The following is a 26601-nucleotide window of genomic DNA, read 5'->3' as shown; positions in this document are numbered from 1 at the left end:
GATTCTGGAGGCCTCTGAACTCTTTAAGTAACGCTTTATGGTATTGAAATCTGAGGAAATTAAAAGTTACAGATCTAAGGCGGCATCATTTTCGTTGAGTAAGAGCCTCAGGCCACCCTAATCTAAGCTTGCAGCGCCATCATCGTGTTTCAGCTATTCCGCCAGTTTAAGCACCATGGCAATTTGTTTCTGTACTTTGCATTGCATCAGCAGAGCTGCCTGCATGCTTGGCATGATGAATTTACTAAGGAAACTGATACCTATAGAATTAAAAAAAAAAAAAACATGGCTTCCCTTCCACCCCTGGTCTGATTCCCCAGTCTAACTCCCCCTGTGACTTGTAAACAGGCTGGTGTAAGAGGTGGAAACAAGCAGTTAGGTGAGAAGGTAAATTGTGAAGCAGCGTTTGCAACCAACTGTGTTTTGGTTTCTGGAACAGTCAAGGTGGTCTGAGAGTGCTGTTCCAGGACAGCTGAGCCGATTACCAGTCTGCTGCAACAAAAAGGAGCTCTTTTCACCTGCTTCTGCTGATTGCTCTGCATGCTCTGTGGTCATCACTTTATCCCGCTGGGAGTTAGCTTAGCTGACTAAACTGACAAAAAAATATTTCCTTTTTGTTATTATTACTTTATTGAGTTGGTTACCGTTGTAGTCTTAGTTTTCCAGCAATATTTATTGGCTTTGTGATCCAACTGACTGTACACATTTGGCACCGGGGTGGGAGAGGGAACAAGAGGCTGGAGGTGGAGAAGAGAGTTGGACCAATGGCAGGCTGTACCAGCAAAGACCAGCGTAAGTCAATTGTGAAACACCAGTGAGTGAACCTGTAGCCTGCACATTTCAGCCTCTGTTTTCTTGTCCAAGCTTGAACATGGTCCAGAAGTTGGCAAAGATTCTCTGAGAAGGCCAGCTGGGAGCTCTCCTCGTGTGTACTGAGGTCTTTATGCACTCGTGGCATTCACCTCATGTGTATCAAGATCTTTGTGCATTCGTGACGTGCAGTGAACTCTACTTTCTTATTAAGAAAAGGCTTGGGCTGCTGATGAGAGTGTTAGTTCAGAAAGCAGGAAAGCCATGTTCAGCCTGAGAGGATCTGGGACCGTGCTACCTGGCTGCTGGCAAATTCAGGAACTGAGTAAAGGATGGCAGATTCATGGGGGGCAGTACAGCAGCAGCTCAGCTGTTGAAGCTGGGAGGAGGAACGCCTAGGTTTTGGTTTATGCTCAAAGACATTCTTTCAATATTTTATCCCGTTATCGTTCTATGAAAAAAAAAATGCATAAATTGTCCTGACTGCTAGGGCTGGAACCTAATACTACACTCAGCAGAGCAGCAGCTGAATTGCAGAACCTTTCAATTTTGTGTTATTCCTGTGTCCTACAGGTCTTTATTTCTTCTTATTCTCTTGCCTAACTTCAAGAGAAAGAGTCAACTTTCTCCTTTAGCACAAAGATAAGTGGTAAGAGTTTTTTTCCAGGCACTGGGAGGTGTGGGTTTGAGCCTTCTTAGTGATGCTAGGCTTGGATTCTCTGTATTTGGAGTAAGTGCTATCACTGCTAGGCCATGTTGTAGCCAAAGCTCTAGGAAGGGTAGGAGTTAAGATGCTCTGGGCTTGGCTCATATATTTGGTATAAAGAAAAGGTTTCCACAATCCCACTGGAGCAAAGTTAAGGTATTGCAGCTTTTAAATAGGCAGTGGCTAAGGTTAAATGGTAGTCATGCAGCGATGCAATAGATTGCTGTTGCCTAAAAGGTAAGTCTTGCATTTATCCCATCCTGCCTAGGCATGTTGTCCCATCCCTTCGTTTTTACCGCCTCTGGTACTTGGCTGATTGCACTGTTAGTCAGTTCAGCTAGCAAAAATCTGTTTTGTTTTGTTGCTGTGTTGTTGCTGTTTTGTTGCTCAGGTTAGTTTTGTGAGAGAAAAGTTAATCGACTGTGCTCAGGTGAGCATCAGCACCGGTACAAGGAAAAGGAAAGCACACCTGGGTTTAAGACATCCCTTCCAGTGACAATGAGGTATACTTATGGGTCCAGCTGTCTCATGAAATGCCACCCTTTGTGTTGGCCCTAGCCTAGCGTTGCTCTGCATGCCAACTTTAATCTGGTGTTCTGTGATTTGCAGGTTTCCAAATACAAAGCCTTAGGCAAAGCTCCTGAGCCTATATTCTTTTCACGTACTGAAGTGACTTATTTTTCTTCCTGAAAGTCTTTTGTATCCAGACACCCTGAATCATTTCTCTAACAGTTACCTAATTATTACTGATTCAGAAAAACAATCCCGTTGATTTCAGAGTAATAATGCATGTGAGTATTAATGCATGTGTAAACTTTTGCAGCAGAGTGTAAACCCACTTGAGCAGCAGATACGATTTTGTGAAGGTCTGAAACACTTAGGATGCTGCAAGGTGCAAAATTTTAGATATACCTAAATGTTAACATTGTTACTTCATCCTCAATTCCTATTTTGTTGAAACTAAGACTTTAAAAAGTATCTTTTAAGAATACATTTTTTCTGACACCTTTCTTTCCGCAAGTTTTCAAGATTTCGCTTATTTGTTTAGCACAGCAAAACACTATACCCAGCTCTATCGGTCAAGGGACAGATAAACCCAGCAGCATTGGAGTTTAATTTAAAGACACTGTCTGAAGCAGTAACCTGCCACCAGTAATACCCTTTAATTAATGTTTGTGCTATGTTGCGTCCATGTTATTTTAGCTACACCTTTTTACTGCTTTCAATTAGTTAGTTCAGTTAGTGAGGCAATGATGGCTTATTACAGACTCCACCTAGCTGAGATAAATATTTAGGTAACTTGCACCATGCACTTAATGACGTGAAATTGAAACCTGGACAGTAATAGCTTAAGGAGTTCATGTTTTCTTACACTTACAGAGTTATCTTTGTAAGCTTTGTATTAACGCAGCCAGGGCGCTCTGTTTAACCCCCAAGGCTGCACACGGGATCCGTTCCAGGAAGAGCCAGCGAGCGGCTCGTGCCCCTTCCCTATTAACAGCTACTGAATTTGTAGCCTCATTTCACTTCTGCCTGTATTTGAAATCTCACTGTGCCTTTTGAAGGAGCCAGGTTGGGGAAAGCTGTCAGACATTGGTTTTGCCTTGCTCACTTTGTTTTCTCTGCTCCACAGGCCCTGACCTAGTGGAGGAGTTGCCCTGCTTCTTAATGAGCCCCAGCTTTGTGGAGGATAAAGGTCTCTAGGCTGATGCTCTTCCCTGCTGACTAGCTGCTGGCAACCTCAGGGATAGGCTCTGGAAATCAGCTTGTCTTCACTGTATCCTTGTGTCCTCAACCTCTTGGATACATGGAGTGATTAGCTTGTTTCTGCTTTCCTGTTCTTATTTAGCCTAAGGACTTGGTAATGGACCTTTAACTGAAATACCATCTGTCTTTATTTTAAGACATCTTTTATAAACAAACATATCTGCCTTCTTTACAAAAGCAGACAATGGTTGCTTAAGGTAATTACGTATCACATTTTGGAATCTTTTTGGCTTCTGCCTCTTTATGAGAGGATTTAAGGATTTCACACACTTCCTCCATAAAAACTGTGCGGTAATCCTCACAGAAGAAATCATCTGCTTTGTGAATGGCTTTTGGTTGTTTGACAATAAATTGTTGACTCCTGGATTAGTGACAAAATTAAAAAGAAATGTCACCTCTTGCAATTTTCATTTTGAATGCAAGATACTGCTGGGCGGCGGAGGGCCTACATCGCGTCTTTTTAGTCACTGTGAAAAAGAAAGGCTGTCACTACTAACTACGTTTGGGCCTCGTAAACTGGAATTGCCACCAGGAGAAGTTCTTGTCAAGCTACATCCCTAAATACAAGTTGCTGTGATGATGTTTGAGGGATGCACAAATTACTTGAGTTTCTGAAATCAAAACAAATGGTTAGACCACATTTTTTCTCAAATTTTGTTATAAAATGGTTAAATTTTATTTGAACGTATGATATATGGCTTGTTCTATTTAACTGTTCCCATATAACATTTTATGCCTTATATTATTCGTTTTGTTAACTGACAGCAGTATTAGAACATGCTTGGGAAAAAAAAAAGATTGATTTGCCATCATGATGAGTTACTTCAGGTGGTGACAGTGTCAATGGATCTTGAAGCCTGTCCTTCAACTGTTTTTACACAATAAGCTTAATGGAGCATGAATATGCATCATGCACCATATTTTTCAATATTGTTGATATGCATGGGACTATGCTAAGCATCTTTTTTAAATGAGCAGTGAATGTTTTGATCTAATTATTGAAAAATTTTCAACTGCAAGAAATAATTTGGATGAGACAGAATTTATTCTGTGCGTTTAGGAATGAAAGGATGGGCTGCTTCTGCTCTGCAAACTTTTTGCTCCTCATTCCTCGATTGCTTGTATGTGAGTTTCTGTTCTCTCCCCAGCTGAAATGGCTGAACTTTCCTGTTCATTGGCTACCTGCACAATGTCGTCAGTGGGGCGGTAATATTGGGACAGGGGCACTACATTTTAACCAGAGGTTGCTTTTCTCCTTTCTCTTTGCACATCTGAACTCTTGAGCATTACTTTCCTCAGACCAACAGCACATAAGGTAGAGTAAGTATGTTCTCTGTTGCGGTTTGGATCTCTGCATTCACTTCTGATGTAGTTGTCAAAAAATGCAGTAATATGTATGTTTCAATTTATTACTGATAAAACTTGCCTTAATATTATTATTTAATGATGCCTGTCTGTGGAAACGTGCTTGCTGGATTTAGTTAAGTGTAGGATATAGCTGTCTGCTACATGGTAAATGTTTACTCTTTTACATAGCACTCTTTTGACCTAGGTTACTGTCTTTATCTAACACATCCCTTCATTGCAGCCAGCCCCTTACTCATTTTTTTTTTCCCTCGGGTTGTAATATCATAGAGGTTTACCATAACTTCACATCCCAAATGTATACCATAACTGGTATTTTTTACCCCAGTGTATTTTTCTTATTGTAAGGGATCCATGAGGCTTATAATTAAAATGCCCCTACAACTTCGCAGTCTGTATATTTTGTCAAACAGAGTTCAACAGAAAACTATTGATCTCCCGCCTGAAACTACAATTAAATTTTAACTCTGGTATGTTTAGTTAATAGTGAACAACTCAGCATCCATCATCTGTATCTTGTCCTTCTCTTTGTGTTTCTTTTTTCTTTATTTTGACTGGATGTTTTGTATCATTCTCTGAACAAATCATGCCTTTGTTAACAGGTTAAAATATGTTAGTGAAGGGCATAGGGTTACCATCTAAAATGTGTGGGGGCTCTCCTGAGCTGTTGCAGAGGACTTGGATTTAAAAACCAGGCTCCGAGTATGCCTTGCATGGTGCCCTCCAAACAGAAGCATCTCCTGCAGAGTCCAGGCTTCCAGGACAGCCGGGCTTCTCCATGGTCCCCAGAGCCATCTGGGCAGCTCTTGGGCAGGGGCCAGCAGCTTTATCTGAGTAGCAGCTGGCATCGGGGAGAGGCACATGCCCTGCCTTATCAGTTGGCTGAAAATCTGCTGTCTGTCGTGCCTTTGGTAAGGCCGCTTTTCCCTTAGAAATCTGGTTTGGGTGGGTTTTGTTTCCCCTGGTGCTTAGGATGTATTCCGCACTGGGAGGGCCCTGCACTCACTGGCAAATGCCGGTCAAGGACCGGCCGCTCGACAGAAGAGGCGCAAGCAGCAACCGAGGGTTGTGCTACGTGTGCTGGGATTGCAGCAGGGAAGCTGGGTGCTGTGTTTGGCTAAAACTCTTATCTCGGCTGTGTCCCTCCTCCCGATGACTGGGAGGTGATTCGCACAGAAGGGAGGTACATCCGACCTCTTCACTGGCCATGCGAAGTCCTTGAAATAAATCGTGCCTGTTTCCATGCAAAACTGCTTTTGTTTATTCTCATTGTTTAGAATGCTTGAAACTGTTCTAATATCTTTTTAAAAGCAATGAATGCTCCACTTGGGCATAGGACAGCTGCCCATCTATAGCTGCTCACCCTCAGCTTCACTGAATAGCTTCATGAGGGACTGCTTGTCGTCTGTGCATAAAACTCTCACCTTAAACAGTGCACCTGTGTACGCAATTTGTATGTAGTTGGACTAATGTGACTAATGGACTACAGCTTATTCTTTGGATAGCTTAGGAGGTTAGCCTTTGCTTGTCAGAGAACTCCTAATAAAGACGTACGTACTTATTTTGTCTCTTTCTTTACCATTTTCTGAATTCCAATGTTCTTTTCCAGTGTAAGTGAAATCTTCTATTCCCTAAAATTGTCGGGATGGCAATTTTGAGGTGACTTAAACCAATAAGTATGTAGAAAATACACACAGAAATAAACATGTCTTCAAAAGCAAAGGCCAACATTCAGCGCTACTCAAAGGCAGAATTGTAATGTCCACGTCAATGCACTATATGTAAGCTGTGTTTACACATGCACATAATGACATCAGGAGGGTGAAACAGAGCATTCATTTCATTTTTGACCAGTTTGTTCTCAAACTATTGAAAAATCTAGGCTTTGCCTTGTAAAACCCTGACCAGCCTAAGGCTCCTTCAGTCCTGAGGGGAATTTGCATTAAGACTCTGCTTCCCTGTTCTGTTACGAGTTGTTTTCCCTATCTCATTGCTCTTAACCTTAACTTTTAACAAAGTATTTAGACATTTTTCTGATATTACTACCCAAAAGTCTCAAGTTGTCCCGTTCAGCTCCCTAACGTTGTAAACAGCGTTGAAACAATTAGTTCATCAGAGGGACTTTGCCCTTTGCAGGCTTGGATTTGCCAGGAACGTGTGTAAGTTACAAATCACAGCCTGGTGGGTCATAAAGGTTGTTCTGTATCACAGGCTTCAGTACAGCTCAGAACAGTTGCCAGTCTGATCAAAGGAAAAACAGGATTGCCCTGTGGGTTGCTTCAGTGTTTGACATTTATTTTCTATCACACCTTATTAAGTCAGTTATCCATTTCCACACACTTTTTTTTTTCTTTAAACCAACAAAGCCATTATAGAAACATCATTGCCTGAAACAAGGTGGCATTCACCTCTGCTGAGAGTTGCCTTCCACCCTGCAGTTAAATCTGTGAATTGCTTTCCTAACCTGGCTCTACTAATTCTGACTGTATTGCTTGTGTTCTGGTTTTGTGCAGACTAATGGCTGATCGGGTGCTTGTGATCGGCAGTGGAGGGAGAGAGCATGCGCTGGCCTGGAAGCTGGCCCAGTCCCCACATGTAAAACAAGTGTTTGTTGCTCCAGGAAACGCAGGAACAGCTGACAATGGAAAAATTTCCAATTCAGGTAAAAAGAAAAACTACCATTTTAAAATCCGATAACTGAACAAATAAATTGTTCCATTAAGTGATCTAAAATCTGTTGGAGTGAAAGGGTTATAATAATTATTATTATTATTTGAAGGTTTGGGGCACGTGAGATCATACGGATGCAGTTAAGAAAAAATACCTGAGCAAAGCCTTGTGCAACTACCACTCATTTAATTTTACCTCAGGTTTGTTAGCTAATTCATTGGATTTGGGTGGTAGAGGATACAGATGAAACTCCTGCAAGTTCTTGCAGGAATACAGCTTGGGTAGCTGTAGCAGTTCCTGCTTCCTGCAGGGAAGGGGTAATATTTTATCTTGGTATGCAGTGCAGTTCAGCAGCTGTTTCAGCTGTGAACAGCTGAAAAGCGCTTGCAGCAAATGCCAGCACCTCTAGGAGAGTGGCAGAGCAGACTGCTTGATTCTCAGAAGTCCCGTGGAAGCCGTGTGATCCCTACAACCTTTCATAAGAAAATGTTCTCACCTAAAACAGTCAACTGTAGAAAAATGTTCATTCCTTTGTCTTGCTGATCTTAAGAAGTTAGGATTATTTTCAAACGCTTCTGTTAGTATTGACTGCCTGTTTCAAGCTTCTCGCCTAAACGTGGTAAGCTCTGACTGACTCTAACTCAAACCGTTCATGCTAATTAGTTTTCAAAATCAGGCTTAAGGTTTTTCAGACTGAGCATCCAAAAGTACATGCTGTGTTTAAACTGTACTGTTCTAAGGTGTTTGCCTGGAGGCACACAGTGAATCAGTACAAAAGCCGGGATAGTAACTCAGAAATGTCTGTCTTGTGTCCATTGTATGCCAGATCCTGAAGTAATTCAAGCAACCAACTTAACTTTCTACTTGATACGTGATAACATACAGAACTAAAGTTAACATATTATACATGTGAACAAGAATTATATACCTCCATTTTCTGCATTTATATGTATGAGTAAAGTCTTTTTTTGTTACGATTTCATGTGGAAACATGAATCCCCTCATTTTCATGTACAGCAGATAATTACCAGACTTAATTCCATTGGAATGCTTAATTACAGGAAGTTTAAATAACTTTGTTCACAATTTCTTTGAATATTCACAGTATCATAGGCAGCTTTGTTGTCCTGTTTGATCTCAGGTGAGAGAGCCCAAGAAAGAGCACGACAGGAAAGTCATGTTCTTATATTTCCTTCTCATCCCAGAAGGTCAAACAGAAATCTTTATACTCATAATAAATTGAGTCAGTGCCAGCCTGTATGGCCTGCAGAATGTTAATTTCAATATTTTTTATTTTTTTTTGCAAATAGTGTCTTTTAAAAACTGTTGCACTTTTCTCTCACCTTGTTATTGCATAAAATGTACTGCACCCTCAACAATGTAAAATATTTGAGCACCTGCTCAAACCACCTCCTTTTAATGCTTAAACCACCTCCATGAAATCAACCACATGTACTGAATCTCTTTTTTTCCAGACAGTGGCCTCACATGTGCTTTAGGAGAAATCCTCAGCCAGCTGGGAGGCAGGAAGAATCTAGAATTTGTGAAGAGGTTGACTGTTTTTATTTATTTTGTAATTAAAAGAAAATAATTTGTTTTATCTACTCAGGCATTTTAGTCCTAGCACTGGGGCCTAGATTTTTACTGGGTGGAGAAAATGGAAAACAGATTTTCAGAAGTATGTAAGCCCGATTATATTGTCTAAGCCTGGGCAGCAATGTCTGTGAAACTGCTACCATTGTTCCTGTGTTTTTTGTATAATCAAGATTTGGCTCTGAAAGTTCATCCTCCCCTATGGTTCATGAGATTTCCTTTAATCAGCATTGCAGTTCTGGTTCTCAGATGATTTCTGAAACATATAAAGGTGAACTTAAAACTATGAATAAACTTTAATTGTAAAAAACTTGCTCCTATCGAAGCTACAAAACAGTTTTCATGGTTAATTTGAGTCAGTAATCCTTTCTGACAATATAGATAGATTTAGGTTGAGTGGCTAAATATAGTTTTATATTTGATTTATATTTAATTAGCAGGACAAATTTGGTGCCAGAAGAGTACAGAATAGCTTGTTGAATCCTGAGGTACACACATGCATGTCTGTGAATGGACTTTAGCATCCTGACACCTCCTTCAACTGCATATTAGGTCTCCGCCTAACAAATACTCTTAACTTTAATCTCTAGCTTTGCAAATGTTGGTCTGAGTTCCTTCTGCTTGGTTTGAAATGCATGTCTAGCTGTCATTTTGAGAAATAAAACACTGCTACAAAGATGTCCTGCTTCAGTCTACATCATGAGGAAAATGGTGTTTAGAGTTAAAATTATGTGCTAACGATGTGACTTATTCCATTCTGTTTGTTACAAGGACATTTCCACATAATGTATGTCTTGTGCTATATTCACTGCACATATCTCTAGTAGATAAGGCCTGGATGAAAAGCACAGTTATCTTACAGGCTCGCTCTTTTCACTGCTCCATTTCTTGTGGCTTGATGTCACAGGGAACAGGGATTGTCCCTCTGCAGTTGCCCACCCGAGCTCCCATTCTCTTCATCTGGGATCTGCTGTTCTTGAACTGCTTTCACAACAGCCTCATGAGACTGAAAGACAATATTGACCTTTATGTTAATCAATACTTTAAAGCCAAGTGTGTTATGCTTTTGTTTTTGCTCTTTTGTGAGCTAGAAGTTAGTTGGCAGAAATTGCACACAAATATCAAAGGCCTTTGCTTTTTCTTTCTTAAGAATGCTGGTATAACAAAGTAAATGAACTGCTGAATGGTTATCAGGAAAGCAATTTTTATTAGTGTTCAATCTGTTATTTGCCCCACTCCACCCAAATAGGATAAATCTGTAATCAAAATGCAAATTTCAGGTTTTGCTTTTACGCCTTCTCTTCTGGAAATGGGGAATTTATTCATGCAGGGTGGCAGAAGCAAAATTGTGTGGATGTGTCTAACAGAAGATGCTTTATCGCTGCCTCTGCCTTCTCTCTCCACTTCCCTGGAAACTAACTGAAAGGAGGGGGCATAGCTTCTCTCATACTTGCCAGTATGGTCACTAGCACGACTTCACAGGCGAAACTTAGCAAAGCGTTCCAGCTCCAAGGAAGATGTGCACTTTATTCTGTTTGCAGATTGGTACTCTGACGTGTTAGACTCCTCCCCGTGCAGGCAGCCAGTCCACGCTGGGCTACGCTTGCAGCATTTTCGCTCTCTGAGTTCACATTCCAGTCCCCTGCAGACCTTGGCTTTATTTATTCTTGATAAAAGCAGCGGAATTGCATTGCCTTTGCGTAAATCTTCTATCATGAGACTTGACATTACTGTCTTTCTTGCTAGCTTTTTCTTTTGTTTACACAGTCTTTGACACTGCAAGTATCATCATATTATGTGCTTCTTTATAGAAACATATCCACCCTAGAAACCTTACCCTTACATACTTACCCATAATTACAGTACCTTCCCATACTAAGTTCAGCTTAATATAAGAAGAAGCATTCAGATTTTGTTTTGTTTCAGTAAGGTCACAGTTTAGTGTAGCAGGTTTTAGCCAGCACTACAGAAGGAAAGAAAAAGAAAGCATTTGCAATGCTACCACCAGTGAACTTGTTCCTGTCCCCTACACCATCCTGGCATGAACATGTGTAAAGCTTCATGGTCAGTCTAATCAGGGAAGAGACTGGCTGAAATGTAGATAGATAGAGATTTTTTTTTCTGGTGAGTTGTTTTTCATTTGGATGCTTAGTGATGCTTCTTATGCTGGTAAACAGGATGTTTTAGAGATGAGAATGGTTTACTGTATGATGGTGTAGGGGAACCTGAAACTTTTTTTCTCACCTTCATGAGCAATGTGTGTTTACAGTGCATGTCAAACTACAGCCTTTGCTTGGGGTTTTGGTGGTGTATTTTGTTACAGGGTGCGTTCATTTTTTGTAGACATGTACACCTCTAAGTCAATTTATTTATATATTCGTGCATGCCTCTGTTCCATATTCACAGTGACTTCCCATTCAAGAATGTGTGACTTATGAAAACGCTACTTTAGTGTTATGTGATAAACAAGTGCCAAGAGTAATAAATGAAGTCTTACCACTCTTTTGTGTCTTTGTCAGCTGTTTCAGTCAGCAATCATGCTGCACTTGCCCAGTTCTGCAGAGATCAGGAGATCAGGCTGGTTGTGGTTGGTCCAGAGGTTCCTCTTGCTGCTGGTAAGAGAAAGAAAACTAAAAATCATAGCTTTCTTATTTTAGGAAGTAAATTTTAGTCCCCATCTTTTTCCCACCACTCGACAGTGTGGACACTCAACTGAGTGTCTTCAGTAACAACAGAAACAGATTCCCTATGGCGGTTTCCCTGAAATTCAGGGCTGTGCCATGACAAAAATTAAATTCAAAAAGTATTTTGTGAACAATGTAATAGTTAAAATATCATTGACAGTTCCATTTCTTTCTAAGTTCTTGGGTTTAATGAAAGAGGTGTGAAAGTGTTTCTATAAAAGAACCTTGACTAGGGATTTTGTTTTCCTATGGAATTTTCTTTTTTATTGAAATAATAATCAGTTGGGACTTGGTTAAAAAAACTTTCTAAACATGTTGATAATTTGTTTTATGTTTTTACATGATCAAGAATTATCTTCATAAAAGACTAACATCAACTATTTGGCCAAAAGCTGTAATAAAACAAGGGAGGCTTATCATATCCTACCAAGTGCAAATATCTTCTCAGCCCTAAATATTTCAGGGTTACTTACTCCTGGTTAGAGTGAAAAATACATCTAAGGCCAATCTGGTAAAATAGGCATGGCTTATCACTCCTACATATTTGTTCCAACAAATTAGTATATCTTTAGATTGGGACTGCATGACTACAAATCATCTGGTGATTTGAAAAAAAAAATTGCGTTGTTATTTTCAGGAATTGTTGATGACTTGACAGCAGCTGGAGTGAGATGTTTTGGTCCAACAGCAAAGGCAGCTCAGCTGGAGTCCAGTAAGAGCTTTACCAAAGCCTTCTTGGACCGTCATGAGATCCCAACCGCAAGATGGAAGTCTTTTACTGATCCAAAAGCAGCATGTAGCTTCATCAACAGGTAAAGCTACCTTCATGATTGTTTTTTTGTTTTGTTTTTTTTTTTTACAGCCATGTACAGTGTGCTAGATATCCAAAACAATCAAATCATTACTAATGTATCAATATTCTTAGCTGTAGTACAATACCCATGAAGGTTTTAAAGGATAATCTGACATGACACTATCACTCTGCAGTAATAATTTAAAGGTTCCTTATTTATTGCTCTTTTAATGAAAATTAAGTTCAGTGTTCAGTTTACAGGAAAATATGGTAGAAGGTTTTTTTTTTTTCAGATTGCCTATTATGGAAACCCACCTTCCAGTCTGATAGTCGTAGTATGGTCTGTCTTCTTTGTTCTTTTCTCCACAAGTATGGATTCTGCACTGGGAGCTTACTCAGCAAATAATGATCTAATTATCAGAATACAATCCAGCTTACCCAACATTGATACAATATTAAATTATTAAAAGAACAGCAGCTTTTTGGTACACTAGTGAAATTCAATGGTGTGAAAAAAACAGGAAGCAGAAAGCCTCTGCAGGCATAGCATATCAAGAGAAGTCTAGATTTTGTGTGTGTTACTCAATAACATAAAACTGTTGCTAGGAAAACTGCTGAGTATTTTGATTTTTCAACTACTGGCATGTTCAGAATGTTTACAAAATATGTTTGGAATATAGAGTGTTTACTTTTGGATCTCTCTTCTCTATCTTTAAAGCGCAAACTTCCCTGCTTTAGTTGTAAAAGCTAGTGGCCTGGCAGCTGGCAAAGGAGTAATTGTAGCTTCAAACAAGGAAGAAGCCTGCAAAGCTGTTAATGAAATCATGCAGGTGAGTGGAAATGTCATGCACTGATTGGAAGAGTTCTTACACAAAATCAGTTGTTAACCATGTCAAAGTCTCAGAGAAGCTCTTTTTTGTTTCTATGTAATAGGAGTTTGGCTAACAGAAGTCAAATATTTTACCCATTATTTGGACAGCTTTGAGGCTGTATCATATCATTGCTTGAGGCAGAGCACTCTTTCTCAGCTTAGTTTATGTAGGCTAAAACAAAATCCTTCCTACTGAAGACCCACACTTATTTCAGTACGGTTTTCCTTTTTTCTGTTTGCTTCTTTTGAGACACTGCTATAATGAAACGGGTACCACAATGCTCTAATATTAACACTGTGATTAAGCTGTATGTTGACATGCAACATCAGCTTTAGGATTCCAGTCACACAGCACTTAAATGTGTAGTAAAATTCCAGTGGAATTATTTCAAGTTAAGCATATATTTAGGTAAGATAGTTGACCATATTAGGACCATCAAAATCTGAAGAGAACCAAAATGGAGCAGTTCCATCTGAACAGTTAGGAACACAGAGCTGGAAAATAAGTTATACAGGTCAGGTCCTCAACTGGTGCCTGCAGCACAGCCTCTTAAAATACAGTAATGCTGTGCTGATTTGTAGGAGATGTTATATGTCATACGTGTTGTATTTCAAGGGTCAGAAAACACAGTCTACGCTCATAATTTGTTGTGTGTGTATGGTTATTGGACAAATCATAACATGTGGTCCCCTCATTCTGTCTTGAGCAAAAAAAAAACACTTAGCCTGTGTTAAAGAGTCTTACAGACATAAAATTTTCTTGTCAGTGTGCTGTTGTGGTTCTTAATTCAGTAAACATACAGTCAGTTCAAACCTTGCATTGGAATGTGAAAATATTGCCCCCCTTCAGTGCATTCTGTATAATTTCACTATCTTATAAAGTAAAAGGTCAGATTACAGACTTGATGGTCATTGCTATAGCCGTCAGCATCATCGGTGCAATCCTCAGCAGGTAGAGCACGAGGAATTACTCAGAAAGCTCTAAGTATCATCTGCAATTTTTAAACATTCAAGATAGAATTTGCATTTGTTAAAAGATAAATTGAAAAGAGGAGCAATTATTTTATTATTGCTACTGACTTATCCAGGATGGGGAATGCATCTTTCTTGATGTATTTGTTTTTCTTGTTGCATTTTAACTGTTTTAAAATGACTGAAACAGAACTGAAGAGATTTTCTTTTTAATGTAGGATAAGACTTTTGGCACAGCTGGGGAAACGGTTGTTGTTGAAGAACTTCTTGAAGGAGAAGAAGTTTCTGTAAGTGTGCGTCTCACTGTAACCTTTAGATTATACTTGTTCCAAGTTATTTAGGAAACAACATGTAAGTACCAATAGCAGGGACGTATAGGGTTTTATTACTTAAATTAGAAGCAGTTACCTGTTTATAAATACATTTTTATTAATTAATGGCAGATGTGTTAAGAACCAAACTTCCTGCAGTCTGTTAAAATAATTCATATTATAAATAAAAATAGCTCAGGCAGTAATCAGTTGTTTCCCCATGGGGAAAAAATAAAAACATAAAAATTTTGAGAGTAACTGAGCACGCACATCTGTGTTATGATTTCCCTGGCATCAAAGACAGTGTAAGATGTTCCTTCTCTTCCTTATTTCTACCTCTTCATTGCTATTTGTTGTTGATTCAGTTATACTAGTTACCTGTTCATGGGGCTATAAACTAACAACCTTTTTTCAAATAAATCAACAACAACTTGCATATTTTACGAGGTCTGGTTTATAGTCCAGTCCCATTTGAATTAATACAAGGAACAGGGTGGTGAAGCGTAGAGCAGGAGAAGGAAGAAAGGTTGGGAGTAAGGGAGAATGGAGACTTTCAGCTGTAGTAATAAAGGGAATATATTGAACTATATCATGAGGGATAGGTGCAACTCCTTTAGAGCGCAGGAAGAAGCAACTCCAGACAGGTGCAGGCAGGATACTCTTTAATCAGTTTCATTGCCAGAGATACTGCAATGTGGAAGTGCACCCGGGGACGAAGGGCCTGGAACCAAAGGCTGTTGAATGTTTTGAAAACGCTGATTTACTTTGCAGATGTAGAGAGAACATTTCCTTCATTTTAACATGATACAGCTCCATCATTTAAAAAAAAAAATTCTGATTTAATTAGCAGAGTGTAAAGGAGAAAAGGAGAATTAGAGCCTAGGTTTTGAGGTGGCATGGGAACTTGACACTGGAATCACACAAAGTAGAACAGCCAAGTACCAGCTCAGGTTCCCGAGTCCTGGAGCTGCAATTGACTTATACTGGATATTGTGAACATTCGTCTTGGAGGTGGTGGTATTTATAAAGCAAGCGATCATCTCTAACTGTTGCTAGTCTTTGCATAATCTGGTTTCCTGTCTGATATGAAAAAATTAGACTTGCAAATTTTGGTCATCCTTATTCCTTCTTGGTTGGCTTGACCTCGTTAGGAGATAAGGGCTTATCCAGATCTCCATTCTCTGGTGAAAAACGTGTAGTCCTTAGAATACCTGCAGATTTACTGTAATATAACGCAATAACAAAAGCATGCAGTTTAAAGGGTTTTGTTTGTTTGTTTGTTTTTCCTGAGATGATTGATAGCAATAAAGAAAAGTACTATTTGCCTTGACTGTCAAAATAATTAACCTTCCACAAATGACCGTAGTTTTTCATATATTCACATTCTGGCATTTTGAGGTTTTGAAGGGGAATCCTGGGTTATCTTTTAATTAGCATTTTAAAATGTTAAATATAAAAGTTGGACTAGATGATCTTAGAGGTTGGACTAGACTAGATGATCTTAGAGGTCTTTTCCAACCTGAATGATCCTGTTTTTGTGAGTACTGCTACCAGTTGCCCAAACAGTGAATATCATTGTCCAATTATAAAAGATGCTAGCAGATATGTTATTATGAAGATACTGAGCCTAAATAGTGTGGTATGTAAGTAATTTACAAACAATGTAAAAGCAAATGGAGTTTTGTCAATGAGGAAAAGGAAATTTTGAAAGGGATGTAATATTTTCTTTCCAGGGCAGGGAACAGGAGAGGGAGGGAGGAAGTAACTACACCATGAGGTGTTTTTTTTTCAGCCTTTTCAGTATTTTTAGTACTCTTAAATATCCATTCTTGCAACACTAAAAATAAAACAGATTCGCACTTTTTTTGCACTTTATGAAATTGTAATGAAATTATACTTGTGTTTTAATTATTTTCCTTGTTTTCTAGTGCTTATGTTTCACAGATGGCGTCACAATTGCTCCCATGCCCCCAGCCCAGGACCACAAGAGATTAATGGATGGAGATGAAGGCCCTAACACTGGAGGAATGGGAGCTTATTCTCCAGCACCTCAGGTAAAAATGTGATAACATCTCATTGTAACCATAGTACAGCTCTGATACTGAAAATATCTGTGAATTTTCAATTCTATCATGACTAACAGGACGTGGAGAGAGTGGGATCTTGTGGCTGGAAAGTGTTGTCTAAAACGAATGTAGTCAGTTAAAGCCTGTAACTTGATAAATTCGTTCCTCTAAAGCGGAGGATATTTCTACTGAATCACTTTAATTATTAAGATGGAAGTTTTGTTATTTCTGCAATCTTTTTTTTTTCTTTTTTTTTTTTTAAAGTTGGACTCGATAATCTGGAAGGTCTTTTCCAACCTAAATGATTCTATGATTCTAAGTGTAACAGAATACACATCATTAGAACTACATGTTTAACCACATTTTTATTTTGCTCTGGGCTAAGCTAATGATGAATCTTTGCTGTAGCTCAAGTTAGTTTTGTTTCTGTTCTGCAAATAGTCTATTTGTAAAAGGATTTAATTTGCTTTCTGTTCACCTATGGCCATTTCTTTTTCTTTTTTATAAAAGAAAAATCCTCTGTTCCTCTGTAAAGCTAATAAGTTTGTTTTATTGAACAAAATGCAATCAGTGACCCCTGTATTTTCCAACTGTGATTTGTCTTTGGGAGTCCCTGTCTGAATGCCAGTATGTCTGTGCAACTGGTTTGTTCTAGTGAAGCCAATGGGACTAATGGTACATGCAGATCCAGATCTAGAGCCACGTGCCTGAAGAAATGTAACCTGTTGTATTAATGCTGTAGTATGTATTCTGAGGAGAGAGGAAAAAAGTACTAGCTTTCCCTTGTTTGAAGCATGTGTTGGAATGTGCTACAGACCATCCAAGTGTTCTGCTTGACTCTTCAAAATGCTAGCCATATCATTAGGAAAATCATGCATTCCCTTTTTACAATGACTGCTTTCTAATCCCGTTTTATTAGATTTCTAAAGATTTGCTGCTGAAAATAAGAGATACTGTTCTTCAGAAAACTGTTGATGGCATGAGGAAAGAAGGTGTCCCCTATTTTGGTATGCATAAAAGTTTGTTGGCTTTTCTAATTATAAGGAGAAAGACAGTTTTGTTTTGTCCTCTTTATAGGCCTAACTCACACTGTAGGTTAAGGAAGATAGCTTTGATTTATTTGAAAACTGTTTGGCATTAGTGGCTTGATTTAAAGTCCATTGAAAATAATGGATATCTTTTCGTTAATGGTTGATAATTGTCAAATGAGAAAGAGCAGAAAAAACAACAGTTGAAAAGTATTAACATTCTAGCTTTAAATGAACATTGAATATGTTTTCCTGTTTAGCACTGCCATGAGTAGATTCAAAACAAATGACCTATACAGTTGCTCAGATAGATTTTTGTATATTTTTATTCTAGGTGTGCTTTATGCTGGGTTAATGCTTACCAAGGATGGACCTAAAGTTCTAGAGTTTAACTGCAGATTCGGTGACCCAGAATGTCAGGTGAGTGTCGGTAGATGACAGTTTATCAGTAGGGGAGGAGAGAATTCTGATACCGTCTACCATTATTCTTAACTAACTTTCAGATGAATAATCTGCCAGTTGCTCTGAGACTTAAAATATTTGGTTTGTTTATTCAAGACAGAAAGTCTGTTATGAACTTGTTCTATTCCAGATATCAACACATTATATATACTTAAATGTGGGTGTTACAGGGGTAAGCTTGGGTGGAACTCAGTGCTTTCCTATCTTTTCCAGAATGGAATGGGATTTTTTTTAACTTTATTAAAGAAGCAAACACATTCTTTCCCCACTCCGTGACTCTTCATTTCTGTTCTTCAGAACACAGTAGGGTTTTTAGGCCTCTGCCAAAAGGCGAAAATGTAGTTCTTTTACTCATAGAAACTATCTTCAAGGAAGAGAGTTTTTAAAGGTACATAGATTATGCACAACATGTATATATGTGTGAAAATACCGCAAAAAATAGTATTTTCATTTACTGTTGCAGTATTATTTTGAAAAGCTCAGTGAAGAAAATGTAAAAATGTTATGTTGTTTTCTTCAGTTTCTTAAATCTATGTTTTTGTAGGTAATTCTTCCACTGTTGAAAAGTGATTTGTATGAAGTTATGCAAGCAGTTATCAATAAAAAGTTGTCTAGTTCCATGCCAGTGTGGTTTGAAGACAATGCGGCTGTGACCGTGGTGATGGCTAGTGAAGGATATCCAGGAACCTATCCCAAGGGTTTGGAAATAACAGGTAAATACAGCAGGAGAAAGTGCAGCAGTCATCTTCCTCTCCTGTCCTCTCTTCAGCCTCTCTTTTGCCAGATGAAGGTGAATCAGTGTAACCCAGATTCATAGAAACTTACGATTCTGTGATTATGGGTCAGCAAGAGACCACTCAATTTTCACTCATCAAACATTATTGGTAATGCACCCATAGCATTTAGAAATCTCCACACTGTATTGTAAAGTTTTATAGCATTTCTTTAATATGTTTTACTATTAAGTGCTTCTGGGAAAATTACTGATTCTTACAAGACGTTGATGCTGATATGTTTTGTAGTCTCTGTGTCAGTGAAGTATAAAATCTATCTGCAATTAAATGCTGTATGCAGATGTTTCAGCTAAATACCTTTCTGTCTCTGAGCATACAAGCAGCAGACTCATCTATCAACAAAATGTAGTTTTAAAAAATTTATTCTTATTTCTCAGAATAATCACAGTGAATTTGTTTGTGGTTTCTAGGCAGTCAGTAAGTGCTGAATATTGATGTATTTGAAGTATAATAGAGAAATGTTCTAATGAACTCATTTTCTTCTGCATTTATTTTATTGAACAACAAACACAGGACTTTCTAAGGCTAAAGAACTAGGACTGGAGGTGTTCCATGCAGGCACGGCCCTGAAGGATGGCAAAGTGGTGACTAGTGGAGGAAGAGTCCTTACAGTAACTGCTATTAAAGAGGATCTAATGACAGCACTGCAAGAAGCCAACAAGGGAGTAGCAGCCATAAATTTCAAGGGTGCCATTTATAGAAAGGACATTGGTTATCGGGCTATAGCTTTCCTGAGTCAATCCAGGTAGATATCTGAAATACTTGAAATGGAAATAACTGGCGTAAAAAAGAACTAGGGACATTACTAGTTTACATTAATAAACTGATGTTGATTATGCATAACTCTAGACAAGTTTTAACTGGCATCCCTGTGAGCAGTCTAAGCAGGACCAGCCAAGGAAGGAACAGGCTTTTTGTTAACTCTTTGATCCATGCACTTAATTTCCCAAGTCTGGATTAAGCTGCAGTGGCAAGCACAAGTAACTTGTGCTGTCTGTGCTATGACTGCTTTATGAAAGGTGAACTTCTGTTTCTTAGACTCTGAACCATAGCTTTTGCTCTAAATTTGTTGTCCAAAAGGCTAACGTTAGTATCATGAAATGTATGTGTGAACAATGTTGGAACTATTTTATTGGTTCATTTTAGAGTCTTTAGGAACAGTAAAATGGTCTTGAATCACCTACCTTGTTGAGATATGCATAATACAATAGCCTTCAAAAACCTGGGTAGAATTTATAACTCTTTTTTATTATTATTCCTTTTATTTTCACAGTATTTGGTTTAACGGTCTTGAGAGAGCATATTTTTTTAAAGCAGCGTGTTCTACTGTGTCTCTGATGTTATTGAGAATTTCCTGCAAGATTTTATACACATTTTTACCTGATATAAAGCCTGTCTGCCTGTCTATTCTTCAATTAGCTCAAAACGTAATTTTTGATAATCGGTTATTTTGTAGTCTATGAAGCATACTAGTAAGTTTTTAATTTTTGCTAACAGTGTATACTGATTAGTTTATTGTAAAATTATAATCAATAAATTTACTAAATGAACAAGGGTGTTCCTATCTGGTCTTCTTTTTCAAGTACTGTGCATCTCTTGAGAAATTTATGTGAAGATAAGTAATTGTATTGCCATTGTGTGAGACGAGGATACTAGCATACTTTAATGAATAGTTCTCTAAAGCACTGAGTTCATCGGCCAGGGCCATGTTGTGCACAGTTCAGGAAGGTTGACGGTTGGCTCTGTAAAGCTGGGGAGGCACCTTCTCCTGACAGCTTGGCAGGATTAAGTCCTATGCATTTCCCTCTGTGGAAATATCCAAAATATTTATTTAAGAAAAAAAAAAACACAACAGAAAAATACTCTCCTTTTAAAGAATCAAAGTAGATAGCATGTTTTTAAAATAAGGTGAAAGTATGTCAAGTATTGATTATTTTCAGACTGAAAGGGGCTGGCTCTGGTCACTTGTTATTGCAGGGTAAGATTTCGTTGAGTCTTATTCACAGGCTGAACTACTGCTGCTTGTAGTTATTTTCCTCTTGCAAATTTTTGAGCAGTGATATAATGTGTGTGCAGATACCTTTGTATTTTCCTGATAGCACAGCTCTTGTTTCATCGTACCTGTAATTAAAAGTAATTAATCTCATGGTCTCCAAAATAAAAAGGTCACCCTGTGAATAGGGGAACAGACAAGTTGCATGTAAAAAAAAAAAAAAGTTGCAGTTGGTTTTGTGGTGGTATCATTCAAGGTTATAAGGAGAGACAACTTTTAAGCTGCAGTTGTTAAACTCTCAAAGTGTCACAGAGGACTATTGATTTACTTGATACTTTGATTTTGAAAAGCTATCTTGAGTTTTATCCTGTAAGGTGCTGAGGTGTTCTGTTTTAGCACTGCTTTTTTTATACATTTTGTTTTGACCATAGGAACAATACTACTGATGTGTCAGCATCCAGCCCAGGGCTTCAAACCCTACAAAATCTGATCCATTTATATTGTTGCTGTTGCTTTTTTGTTTGTTTTTTATCATTGTATATGACTAGATATCATATGGTATTTATGCTCTGATGCTGTCTTCAGTATATCTGGAAATATTTGAATACTGCTTATGTTTGCTTATGGCAAACAGTCTGTGGTGCAAATCCATGAAATTTTGTACCTTTGGTATGATACTCCCTGTCTTCAGGTATATGTGTGAGGTCAGGTTCCAAACAGGAAAAAGATTAACCTTTGAGTCATTGAGCCTGCCTGACATGAATACTGCAATACTTAGAAATCATTTGATATGATCAAAGTTAATGTACATGTAGGAGAACAGAGACAGAACTTGAAAAACTTCATTGACAGCAGAATAGGATTCTGAATGGTTAATCTCCTTAGTGAGGCAATGATATAAAGAAGTAAATATTATTTTTAAATGTATTTGTGTATTTAGAAATAAATTGCCATAATGTTTTTTAACAATCTTTCAGAGGCCTGACTTACAAAAACAGTGGGGTAGACATCGCAGCAGGGAATACTTTGGTTCAGAAAATTAAACCCCTAGCTGCAGCCACATCAAGGTCAGGTAAGAGTTGTATCCTTTATTCCTGTTTCAGTCAGTTCATAGCAAAGAGGCTTATAAGAGAAAAATATATAGAGATACACACACACACACACACACACGTGCAACAAGACGTTTCTTGGCAGTGTATTTCCAGTCATATTTGTTTCACTCTTAGTATTTAATCAAGCTCAGTTTTAAGATGACCACACTTACCGTATTATAACCACTCTTAGCAACAAGGACTGTAAGCAGTAGTAGTAACAACAAGAGAGAGGATTTCCATTGGGAAAATGCCTAGTTATCCATTCCTAGAAAGCAGTGGGCTTCAAACTGTTCCCACAATTCCTTTTCTGTTTTTCAGAAAAATGCTAAATGCAAGGGTGATATATATCAGTCTCAGTAATTATTGAATGTTCAGTCACAAAGTTTTGTATTTTTAGCTTCAAATAATAAGTAAAAAGAAAAACAACAACAACAACAAAGCAAATTTAAGAGGATTAGGAGCTTCTGTGTCTTTGTGAAGAGGCTGTAAATGTCAGAGGAAAGTCTCCTGGTGACAACACAGTCATGTTGAGAGATTACAGAGAGAATTAGCTAACGTGTTGGAGATCCTGGAGAAACCCATGAAAGTAAAAGTTTAGTATTTTCTCCTGTTTCTTCTGCCTGGCAGGCTGCAATGCAGAGCTTGGAGGATTTGCTGGCCTCTTTGATTTGAAAGCAGCTGGTTACAAAGATCCTATCCTGGTATCTGGAACTGATGGTGTTGGCACAAAACTTAAGGTAATGTGAAAATCCATGTAAAACAAGGAAAACAGTACAAAGGGGAAACTGCTTAATCACACCACTGTCCATGTTTTATCATAAAATACGAGTTATGTTTAGAAATACTTATTTGTATTTCTAAAAAGGGAATGAAAAATGAAATTGCCCTCCTTCACGTAAAATAATTTAATATGCATTTAACTTTCAGCATGTAAATAGCCTTATTTGAACAGATGCTTAAAACAGCTCATTTTTAGTATTAAGTGCATAGCCAGTACACCATTTCATTGAGGTAGAATCGCCATCCTCAAAAAGGTTACTCATGGGGAAAACATTCAATTACACGGTTGCTATTGTGTAAATGCAAACTGCAATGAAACCCTTTCCAGTTCAGTCCCCTTCTGTGAAGTTTGTTTTGTACTTGCCAACTGAGAAAGTAACAATTCCTAAAATAAAATTTTAGGAGAGGCTCACAGAAAGGATAATAACTGGAGCTGCTCCTCAAAAAGCATCTAGAGGAACAGCATGGTTTTGATCCCCTTCCATTGCAGACTCTGCTTGTGTTTCAGTTTCTGTAAGCTAACAAACAGGTTCTCTCACTGTGTTTTGCAGATTGCACAAGTGTGTAAGAAACATGACACTATAGGTCAAGACCTGGTTGCTATGTGTGTCAATGACATCCTGGCTCAAGGAGCAGAGCCCCTCTTCTTCCTTGACTATTTTGCCTGTGGTAAACTTGACGTTGAAGTGGCTCAGGGGGTCATTGCAGGAATAGCTGAAGCATGCAAAAAGGCAGGATGTGCTCTTTTGGGTATGAACACAGTTTTTCTTTAAAGGGTGTGAAAGGTCATATGCAATCTCTTTATAATTGCTTTAATGTGGTTGTTTTCTAACTCTATTAAAGAATCTCAGAGGTGTGGAAAAAAAAGGTTCACATGTCCTTGCTTTCAGAGAACATGATCTCTGTCCACTGGAAGGAGACAGTACTTTACAAATGTTGCCATTAGCTCAGCAAGTTGCATATAATTTTTTTTTATTTGTATCTTTTCATTTAACTTTGCAACTATAACTACTACCTAAAAAATCTAACAATTCATGTCTTTTAAGACTCTGTATTTTTCAAGTAGATTTTGAAAACGTGCCAGCTAGGTTTGTGGGGTTTTTATCCTTTATCCTAAAGGAAATCCTGAAGTTTTCCTTGAAACAAGATTTGTGTGTGTTGCTGTGCATACACGTGTCCCTGTGTGTGTACACATTATCCTTTGAACCTCTTGGCTGATTTTAACCAAATCTGTCAGGAAGGGTAGAGATCTCACAGGCATTTTATGCCCACAAGTCTCATAAAACTCAAAAGCCAGAAAAATACTCATATCAATGTAGGAAAAGCTTCAGCTGGAGCTCAGCTCTTAGGACACAGAAGTTAACCACAAGACAGAAAAACAAAACAAAAAAAAGTTTCGTTAGTTATAGTACTAACAAAACTACTTGTCTATTGAGGACTTATTGAAGATTTATATTTGAAGCTGTTAAGACTCAAATTTAAGCATTTCCCTTTTCAGCCCTACAATAAAAGCACATAGTACATTTTACTAACAAATTATATGTGTATTCTGTTATACAGTAATCCATGAAAATAATATAAGATTTCAATTCTTAAAAAATACAACTTTAAAACTGTTCAACTCTAAAAATATTTGTAGGTCAGTGAAAAAGACATTGTTTTGCATAAACCTTTAGTTTATAAAAGGAATACAACACACGGTTAAATTTTAATGCAATGAAACCCAGAAAGTTACATTTCCTTGTATAGTTTTCTTTTCTCTTTTTATAAAAAACTACTTGGAGAATTATCATGATTTTTCAAAAAAGGCTTTTGATTTGAGAATAAAAGTGACAGATAAAGTTATCTTACTTTATGTACCACTTGATGATTGGTAATAGTACAACTTTCCTTTTTTTTTGACTCCTTTAAAAAAGTTGGCAACAAAAGTGTGTTCTAAATGAGAGTATTTTACTTTAAAGGAGTTTACATGCTTTGAACAAGGGGCTATTTATGTTCTGTTTTATATTTTTTTCTGCATGAACTGTTTGCCAGTTTTATGTTTGTCTTAGTATTCTCTCAGTTTATCAAATATAATCAAACCATTCATGCTTCAGCATAAGTACGTTAGGTGAAATCTTACAATGAAATTACGTACTGAAATTTGAAGATTTTATTTCCAATTGGAAGACTTTAAAACTACAAAGGGTGCTGTTCACTTGTAAAATAATACCATAAAATAATACCTCAAAATTGTAACTGGGTTGGTGAATATCCTTTTTGTGCTAATATAAAAATAAGTTGGAACTCATAAAGAAAACAGCCGTTACTTGCTTTCCAAAATTTATGGCACTCTCAGAAGGGACAGAGAGGATGCAGTAATTGAATCCAAAGCAGAAACGCTTTTCTGTAGCCTGGATCATTAAAATAAATTTCAGTTTGGGCTCCAGCTTAACACATTCTTTTTAGTGTGCATGCACGTAGCATGTCGATCTCTCTGTACAGTATCACCTCATAAAAGTCTTGTTTATAACATGTTCCTGAATTCTTACCTTGTATTTCTGCAGTAGCTGAATATTCAGCTTAAACACCTTAAGCTCATCACACCACTAAATAGTGCAGTACTGAAGGACATATCTAAAAGCTTGGTTTTGCACAAATGTTATTAAATATGTTTTTAAACAAATATATCTAAGCAAATGACACTTCTCAGCATGTACTTTGATTTTAAAGTTGGTCATAGCAGTGTAGTGTAGAAACCTGGAAAAGGTTTCAGAGAATCTAGCACTGAGCAGCAGTCAAGGACTGAGCAGAAGTATAGAAAAAACAAGACAGTACTTGTCAACATGTTAGGTGGATGTCATGGTATAATGGCAACTTGATCATTGTCAAAGTCATCTCCTTGTAGACATCATAACCAGTGGAAAGGTTTGAAAAAGAATAATGACATGGCGTTGAGGATAGCTGGGGAGAGTTCCTTCCCAGTATAGAATCACAGAATCATTCCGGTTGGAAAAGACCTCTGAGATCAGCTAGTGCAACCTTTAAACTAGCACTGACAAGTCCACCACTAAACCATGCTACCGAGTTCTATCTCTACACGTTCCTTGAAGATCTCCAGGGATGGTGACTCAACTACTTCCCTGGGCAGCCACACAACCCTTTCAGTAAAGAAATTTCTCCTAATACCCAACCTAAACCGCCCCTGGTGCAACTTGAGGTCATTTCCCCTCACCTTATCACCAGGTCCTTGGGAATACGAGGTAATAGTGTGAAGATGGCTGTTCAAAAAACTTCAGAGTGAGCAGTAAACGCTCATTTCATGTATTAAACATAGCAATTTCATCTTGTTAGACTGAATGAGACATGACAAGCAGAACAGTGAAGACCATCAACTTATACCTGAAGGGCACTAAGGGAGCCAGTGCTGGTGCATGCAGAGAGAGAGTGCTGTCTGAGCATTGTTACGTGTTTTTATGCAAGCTTGGAAAATTACCTTTTCAAACTGCATCCTGAATGAGGTCAGCCAGACAAAATATGGTTTTCAGGACAAAACACAATGATGTTGTAGTAATCGGGATATAGTAGAATGACCTAGACAATTCTTTCAGCGACATGGGTAGCTAGGAAAGGCTCGCTTTTAGAGGTGTTCTCCCAAAACAGTCTGTAATCCTTACATCTTTAGAGCTGTGTTGATAATAATGCCCGGGTTGTGGGACAGAAGAGTAATATATACACAATCTTTATGGAGGCACGTGAAACTAATAGCTATATAACGCCTTTGAGGTTCTTTAATGAGTTTCTTGTAAGTTTTTACGGGAGAATGTTAAACCTGGCAGGAATTTGGAGATATGAAGCACTAA

At 38.0% G+C, this 26601-nt stretch overlaps 1 protein-coding gene across 4 annotated transcripts in view; it reads left to right on the top strand.

Moving 5' to 3' along the window:
* Positions 1–26601, top strand: part of GART (phosphoribosylglycinamide formyltransferase, phosphoribosylglycinamide synthetase, phosphoribosylaminoimidazole synthetase) — a 39254-nt gene that overhangs the window by 2002 nt on the left and 10651 nt on the right. Inside the window, exons 2-15 of one of the 4 annotated variants that reach the window (XM_080560111.1) lie at positions 3150–3212; positions 7162–7310; positions 11431–11526; positions 12233–12407; positions 13107–13218; positions 14450–14518; positions 16471–16596; positions 17528–17615; positions 17971–18056; positions 18643–18811; positions 19406–19637; positions 21863–21957; positions 22607–22716; positions 23311–23509. In XM_080560111.1, coding sequence (XP_080416237.1) covers positions 7166–7310; positions 11431–11526; positions 12233–12407; positions 13107–13218; positions 14450–14518; positions 16471–16596; positions 17528–17615; positions 17971–18056; positions 18643–18811; positions 19406–19637; positions 21863–21957; positions 22607–22716; positions 23311–23509 — 1702 coding nt within the window. In that variant the 5' untranslated portion in view covers positions 3150–3212; positions 7162–7165. Of the gene's footprint in view, positions 1–3149; positions 3913–4061; positions 4599–7161; positions 7311–11430; positions 11527–12232; positions 12408–13106; positions 13219–14449; positions 14519–16470; positions 16597–17527; positions 17616–17970; positions 18057–18642; positions 18812–19405; positions 19638–21862; positions 21958–22606; positions 22717–23310; positions 23510–26601 lie in introns of those variants that run through there. The other 3 variants (XM_080560110.1, XM_080560109.1, XM_080560108.1) reach the window with 3 other exon arrangements.

Source organism: Anser brachyrhynchus (genome assembly GCF_964034855.1).
Source record: "Anser brachyrhynchus genome assembly, chromosome: 1".
Classification (NCBI taxonomy): domain Eukaryota; kingdom Metazoa; phylum Chordata; class Aves; order Anseriformes; family Anatidae; genus Anser; species Anser brachyrhynchus.
Note: the sequence above shows the minus strand (reverse complement) of the source record. Positions and strands in the feature narration are given on the sequence as shown.